Source organism: Alosa sapidissima, chromosome 24 (assembly GCF_018492685.1).
Source record: "Alosa sapidissima isolate fAloSap1 chromosome 24, fAloSap1.pri, whole genome shotgun sequence".
Classification (NCBI taxonomy): Eukaryota; Metazoa; Chordata; class Actinopteri; order Clupeiformes; family Clupeidae; genus Alosa; species Alosa sapidissima.
This window is the reverse complement of record NC_055980.1, coordinates 21,855,158-21,863,187: the sequence shown is the minus strand read 5'-3', so window position 1 is coordinate 21,863,187 and position 8,030 is coordinate 21,855,158. Positions and strand designations below refer to the sequence as shown.

Genomic DNA, 8,030 nt, shown 5'->3' with positions numbered 1-8,030 from the left:
TGTATTTTTCAATGTTGCTTGCCGTAGCACACCAGGTAGACCTACACATACGCGCACGGTGCAATATTGACACAAGCCAGAAGGGCGATTTTCCTAACTTCCACGTTGAGTATAGCGGAGTAAAAGAATAGATGAAGAACATTTTTTATAACATAGGCCTACAATGGTTTTACTTGTGTAGTGCTTACTGAATATAACGAGTTCAAAGTTAACATTCTAGGTAACTTCGCATTGTCCGCTTCAGCACTAAATTGAGGACAGCAACACACACGAGCTGCACCTCTCACAGAAGAAACGCGCTACAACTACATGCCTTTTTAAGTTGATATTTAATTGGTTTGTTTTGTTCATTTTTCCGTTCGCTGGCACGCTGCAGGGGGGACTGCGCGTTGGTCCGAAGCCCCTTTGGTCTGACTCGTCAATAATCCAAAAATGTCCCTTTGGGTCTACAGCCCAGTATAGTTTGATATCTCTTTGTTCCATTAAAATGAATCCCATTCTTCCGACAGCTCAACCAAAGGCTATTTTAGATCACCTCCTTCACCTCTTGTACAGTAAGAATCAACAATGACATGCCAAGTGCAAAGACAATGACAAGCTTGGGACTGAAACCATGCAGACTCGGCTAGATTTAAACATCAGGCCGTTGCAGCAAGACAGTGAGCCAAAAATCATAGGAAAACAGGTGGGGCTGTGTCATTAGGCTGATTGCCACTGACACCAGCTACTGTTACATACAAGACTTAAGTGTCTCAATTAAATCAATTAAACGTGACTATATCGCACTGGGCTCCGCACTGCGCCTCTGTGCAAAGAACTTCAGTTCGCGGCGCCCCCTCTTCCTTCCCTCATCACAAAGTGTTTTCCACCAAAAGCTGTCACCGGTCCGCACGTCTGTTGTAACTGTGTTGACTGAAGGGATTGTGTGTTTCTGGTTAAATAAAACGGATATATGTGAGTGTGTGTATATGTGAATATTTTCCTTATTTATTGATGTCATAAGCATGCTTTATAGGTAGCCTAAGTTGAGTTTATGCTAACATAGCCTAGCATTATTAACTTAAACTCGTCTCTCTTAGCATCTGTTGAACCTTCTTTTCATCTTCTGAAATTATCGATGCGCATTAAACCGCATATAAGTCAAGCAGCTATTTTAAGCAGCTACTGTTACAATTAAATCAATTAAACGTGACTATATCACACTGGACTCCGCACTGCGCCATAGAACTTCAGTTTGCGGAGCCCACTCTCCTTCCCTCATCACAAAGTGTGGGCACGGAGCAACAACAACCCGCGCCTTGCCGTGCGGCTGCAGTCTACTTGGAAGCAGCGGGGAACATAGGACCCTTTTTTCAAAAAAGGGTCCTATGTTCCCCGGTAGCGGGGAACATAGGACCCGGGGAACATAGGGATGACCCCCTCAGGCGTGGTCTGGAAGGTTCTGAACGTTTAGTCGTGTTATCAGCTTTATAAGTTTGGTCACGAGATTTACAAGTTTCAGTAACTTAATACTTATTGTTAGGTGAAAGCAAGACTGTGTGTTGAAAATCGATACATTAATAAGTTGAGACAGCTTTCTTTCTTTTTCAGTATGACAAACTCCTTAAAATAAGTTGTCAACTCACCTATACATGTACAAGTAACAAACTTAATTTTTTTATGTTGAAAATGTTCTTCATTTTAAGTTTTATCTACTAACCTCATGAATCATTTTTTAGAGTGTACCGCTAGATTTCCTGATTGGGGTTTTGTTGACGGTAGTAGCAGTGATCAACGGCTGCCAAATCATGTCACACTGACCCCTCCTTTACATTTGTTTTCAATGTGTCTTGATCCAATCACAAAGTGGTCAAGTGTAAACAATCACAAAGATGTGTTGTGATCTGATCACTCAAACCACTTGCTTATAGGCATTTGACCACATGTCTTTTCATAGTGTAAAGGCTAATGCGTTCTGCAGGACACTGGGAGTTATAAGTCCTGCAACATTGTCAGTAACAGAATCTACACACAACTGCAGCAATGTCTTTCGCTGTACGTGTAAACAGTGATGTGCCATGGCTGATCACCAAAGACATATTCTGAAGACTAATGTAAACATGCCAATTGAAACCCTACATTTAAGAATCTTCACAGACTATTGGGACAGACAACCAGTCGAAGACAGAAGTAATGATTTGTTTGTTATCAGGCGAATGGCCTCCCACACGAAGAAACAATATATTCCATATAATCTAGACCTTCAGTCTTGAGGTCTGTTGTTAGGATGAATGCTTTCAATGCTTTTAGACTTTACAAGGAGTCTTTATAAGTGCTGCATATTTCAACCCGTGTGAGAGGAATGAAGCTGGCTTTGTTCATTCTAATTAACCTCATATATTTTGAAACAATTACTCTATTACAGAATGCTATGAGATTGAGGGGTAATTTTATGCAGCACAGTTTAACTTATTGAGGAGTTAATTCTTTTCCTGGCTCCTTCTGGAATTCTAAGCGAATGATCTATAGTTTCAGTGTTCTTTGTACAGTCTATGGAAAAAATACCAGAGGATAATGTTCACATCATAGTGTGGAATTCTCGGCTTGTGTATGTTCTAATCACATATTTGTGACCATCTGCAAAAAAAGTGCACGGTGTGACTAGTAGACCTGTTCCAAGACATCGAAGACATAACATGCATGTCATATGTACATGTAAGTAAGTACAGTTAATAGGTTTATTCCACTGTATCAAAGAGTAACAAGGTTGTAGCAGCACAGCTGTTACATGTACACTGAAGAAAATGAGGCCTTGACTGGAGCTAAGAATGGTTTGTATATCAAATCTATCATGACCAGATTTACCCCATCCAGCAGATCCAGCCAATTGGCAAAGTTTTGTAAAAGCACTCAGAAAGCACTCAGTATTGAAATGTAACAACTAAATGTAGGTACCCACAAAGACATAATGCAAGTACAATGAGAGTACCTGATAGTACATGTTGTTACACAGGTTGTACCACTGTACCTAATTAGGTAGGTACACTGTAACAGTGACACATTAAAATAAAGTGTTACCGTAAACAGCCACCGCTTGCACCAGAATGCTGCCTATACTGTATCTCCACTTTCTCCACGACCCCTCACAAATGCATAAAATAACCAAAGCACAACATGTCATTATGCTCTCCCAGAATGAAGTCTGTTTGTACAGAACAGGCCATAAGTTTTCAAAAAATTGCACCAAAAATGGGTGATAATGATATGTACATTTGCCCTATTGCACTGTTCAGCTCAATCCATCAGTTCCTTGTGAATGCAGTTACATAATGGTCCACGTGTCTGGGAATGTTTTTGTGGGGAGGCAGGTTTTTAGGCACCCCAAAAGGGAGTATATGATCCAGATTGTAAAGCTACTGAGTTGCAGATAGTATGAAAAAAGAGTTTTGAGAGTATGAAAAAAGAACATGTCATTCAAATACTTATAGACAGATAGATAGATAGATAGACAGATAGACAGATAGATAGATAGATAGATAGATACTTTATTGATCCCCAAGGGGAAATTCAAGGAAGTGTGGTCTCAATATATCATTGATGCAAGTTTATTACATTGTGCACATTTAAATATTTCTGTAGGTTGTCTAGTATTTTGATCCTGGGTGGATGAAGAGAACCAAAGTAGTTGGCACATACCATAGCTAACAAAACAAGTGAGGGCATGCTCTCTCAAGGACACCCAGGGGATGCCTCTCACTCTCTCGCAAAACGCATGAGTTCAAGCCTGCTTTACTGTTTTCCAGATGTTTTCAGACTTCTTTCAAAGTCAAAAATGCTGAGGGGAAAAAAAACATACCCCCCCCTCCCCCTCCCAAACACAAATATACCAACACACATACACAGTTTTTTTTTTTTAGAAGCACAGGGGTCAAGTTTGCAGAACTCTCTGGAACATAGGGACCCCTGCAGTTATGTAAAAATCTCATCCAATCAAAGTGGTTGTGAGGAGGAGACCTGTGTGATGTTGCGAAACGCTGGCCCGAGGCTAGTCCATATAAAGCCCAGCAATGAGGCCCCGAGCTTCACTGCTACCTCTGACTCTACTCAACAAATCAAGGTAGACTTTCTCCCACTTATTCCTAGTATTTTTATTTCTTATTTTATCTTATGTCTGAAATGAACCAAGAGGCACGGGAATACTGTGGTGTAGTTGTTGTGTTTTTTTTCCTCTCCGTGCGGTGAACCATGAGGATATTTGTGAAACATGATGGTATTTTTTTTTTTACATTGATCTGTTGTGTTACATGATTGGTCTTCCCCTCTGTTTTCCAGACACAGCGATAGGACGACATGCTGTTCGTTTTCGCATCCCTTTGCCTGCTGGCCACATGTTGGGCCCAGGACTGCCAGGTGGACAACATTCAAGTGATGCAGAACTTTGACAAAACCAGGGTAAGAGCAGAGCAAGGCAAAACTCCATCTGTTCTTGTTTTTTTATACTGTTGAAGCAAAACCATAGTTTCTTTACAATTATAATTTTTTTTTGTCCAGCATCTGTGCAGCTTGAACTGAAGGTTGTCTACTGTTGTTTTTGTTTTGTAGTTTGCAGGACCATGGTACGCAGTGGCCAAGAAAGATCCCGTCGGACTCTTCCTGCTGGATAACGTTGTCGCCACCTACAAAGTAGACGATGTCGGCGCCATGACAGCCAGTGCCGTGGGCAGAGTCATCATTCTGAAGTGAGAGCCGAGCCACACTCACAAGATGTTCCACACACACACACACACAACCACACACACACACACACACACACACACATACACAACCACACACACACACACACACACACACACACACACACAACCACACATTTAAAACGGTTGAAACGCCAGAAATTTGATACTGTCACTCAACTCCTCAACCAGTAGCTGCTTTTGCATTCCACGTCTGTAGCAATTCCACACTCATAAACAACATGTTCATGTTCATATAAAACCATTAAACCCTCCCGTTAAAACCTACAGTGGAAAAAAACCGGCAGAAAGATGATAGACTTCTTCAGCCCTCTCTGACATGTTTCTCTTGCGTTCTCTCCACCCTGTAGCAACTGGGAGATGTGCGCCAACATGTTTGCTACCTTCGAGAGCACGCCCGACCCCGCCAAGTTCAAGATGAGGTACTGGGGAGCCGCCTCCTACCTGCAGACTGGCTGTGAGTATAGCAATATACTAGCAATATACTAGTAATATACTAGCAATATATTAACAATATACTAGGAATATAGTGAGAGTAATAGTAATAGCAATAGTACAGTGGCTGCTGTCACTGGGTTACACAGAAAACAACCAAGAGGAGCACATCATATTTGTAACGATTCATTCATTAAACAACTTTAAATAAAAACAATACAGTGTAAACATACACAATGCAAATAATAAAGGCAACACTTGATGAAGACACTTGATTTTGAATCATCTGAATAAATGTGATCCATGACATTCATTTATACATTTCTGGGTTGACCGTTTGCAGACGATGACCATTGGGTGATTGACACCGACTACGACAACTACGCCATCCACTACTCCTGCAGAGAGGTGGACTACGACGGCACCTGCCTGGACGGCTATTCCTTCATCTTCTCCCGCCACCCCGAAGGCCTGAGGCCAGAGGATCAGAAGATCGTCACCCAGAAGAAACAGGAGATCTGCTTCCTGGGCAAATACAGACGCGTTCCACACACAGGTAAGGCCCCTATAGGCCCATAAGACACAGACACACACACACACACACACACACACACACACATAGATATATACACATGCACACATTGTACACATGCACAGAGACAAGGAAATGCATTGGCATTATCCGCACTTTACACTTTAAGCCGTATTGAAAAGTATAAAAAAAAAAAAAAAGAAGAAAGATTGTCAGGCCAGAGATTGCTTTCTGTGACTTCACGTTATGCAACACTTCCCTGACCAGAGCGTGTTTTCCCCTCTTGTCTCCCCCCAGGGTTCTGCTCTGCGTAAATACGCTGGACGAGATGGAGAAAGGATAAGAACAACTGTGAGCTTTTAGCTGTGGCCACTGAATGTGTTGGCGCAGACTGACAATTTTAAAGAAAAGGACTGTACATACACGGATAAAATTAACAACCCTCTCTACCAATAACAATTACTATTTTTCATCCAGAAAAGACCTGATTATAGCCCAGGTTTGCCAAGAGCGTACAATGTTGAATGTATTGTAATGATTTTATGTACTGAAATGAGTCAATGTCTGTTTTTTTTTTAAATAAAATATTCTTGTAAAATCAATTTCACTTTGGAGGACAGTATCATTTGTCATCAAGGTTTGGTCACACATAGCCAAAGGGCATTGATCAAGCTGACCCATAACGTGTCCTGAGGTAGCTTTTCATCAGCAAACACTGACTTTGACCTTATCAATCTAGTTGGCTGTTTTCATTATTTGTCATTGTTTAACTGTGCCAGTTCATTGACCTGAAGAGTGTAGTCCTGCATTAGGATAGAAGGAACCCACTACAGTAACCAATCAGGAACACTGTAGAAGTATTTGTCAGAGTATCTCTCTCCAGAATAAGAGTCCCTCGCATGGTAGCACATTACTTCTAGAATCATAAACGCATACACAACTGGACCTCGTGATTATTTTCTAAAAGCAAGCAGGCAGTTTTGGGGATTCAGATCTGCCAATGTGCTAACAGTGAACTTTGGCTTTTGTTGTGCTGTCTTCTGTTTGAGTTTTCACTCTCCCCACCAGCAGGTCCATATGTGTTTGATTTACTGACCTTTGACCCTTTCCACGTGTCCACATGTTCACCGATCACCTGACCTTTCCTCCTCCTGGGTCTGCCTCTTGCCTTCTCTTTGCCAACCGGGGCAAATGCCTTGAAATGATCCCACTTTCCACTCCTTTCTCTCTCTCTCCTTGCCTCCCTGTCTCTTAACACACTACTCTCTCTCTCTCTCTCTCTCTCGCTCACTCTCTCTCTCGGACTGCTAGGCCTGAAGTACATCTGATATGCTAAAAAGATTTTGCAGATGTTTGGCAGCCAGGGGAATCACATAGCGGATAGATAAATGTCCTGACACGGACTCTGATTGCATCACAGCTGGGATTTTTCTCCTTCTCCTCAGTTGCCTTCCTTGTGTAACTGTTGCAGAGTTGGATTAGCGATATGCTGGAAAGAGCTGGAAAGGATCCCCTTTAAGGAGGCCCCCAGATTGCTTGCCATAAACCATCCCATGTTGATTCTGTTCCAAGGCCTTTTACACAACGAACATATTAGAAAAACACATGGGCCACACTAGGTTTCCAGTTTCACATCATTCAACACACGCACTGAAAAATGAAGACATGATGCTTTTTGAAACAAAAAGTAATCCCAATAAAATATGGGACAGTGTGGCCATCTTTTAACTTCAATGTCCTAATGCTCTTTCTCTCTCTCTCTCTCTCTCTCTCTCTCTCTCTCTCTCTCTCTCTCTCTTTCTCTGTCTCTCTTCTTCTCCAGCATGCCTTGTATCTAGAGCTGTCTGTGAAACACATACAGTAGCTAGTTTGTGCAAATGCATGGATTCACTGGAACCATGAGTGTTCTTACCTCTGTTTCATTTTCTATTGGCTGACCAAGAGAGACACACTAATGGAGCAAAACTAAATAGCCTCAGATATACTTTTGTAAGTGTGTGTGTGTGTGTGTGTGTGTGTGTGTGTGTGTACTTCAGTCTACCTCTGAGCACGTCAAAGTGGACCTTTCATCTCGTTACAATGGATCAATAGAGCTTTCATTTTGGAAAAACAGGTTGCTTTAAAGTCAAAATAAACATCACTCTGAACAGGGCTGTACGTTAACTTTTTTTGCTAAAATCTCTAAAAACAATCACAAGTAGGGCATTTCATCCCAGTTCATCAATTGTGGCTGGGATCTAGGCCTACTGCAACTGGATTGATAAAAGCTCATGTAGTTGCAAACATCTCACCTGGCTACATTGTGTTTGAGATGAACAAAAGCTATCAGC

At 41.7% G+C, this 8,030-nt stretch overlaps 1 protein-coding gene across 1 annotated transcript; it reads left to right on the top strand.

Moving 5' to 3' along the window:
- Positions 1-3,981: 3,981 nt before the first annotated feature.
- Positions 3,982-6,302, top strand: rbp4 (retinol binding protein 4, plasma). The gene is made up of 6 exons (XM_042083711.1): positions 3,982-4,096; positions 4,312-4,431; positions 4,582-4,718; positions 5,084-5,190; positions 5,512-5,724; positions 5,998-6,302. The coding sequence occupies exons 2-6, from the start codon at positions 4,330-4,332 to the stop codon at positions 6,012-6,014; spliced, it is 576 nt and encodes a 191-aa protein (XP_041939645.1). The 5' UTR covers positions 3,982-4,096; positions 4,312-4,329; the 3' UTR covers positions 6,015-6,302.
- The last annotated feature ends 1,728 nt before the right edge of the window (positions 6,303-8,030 follow it).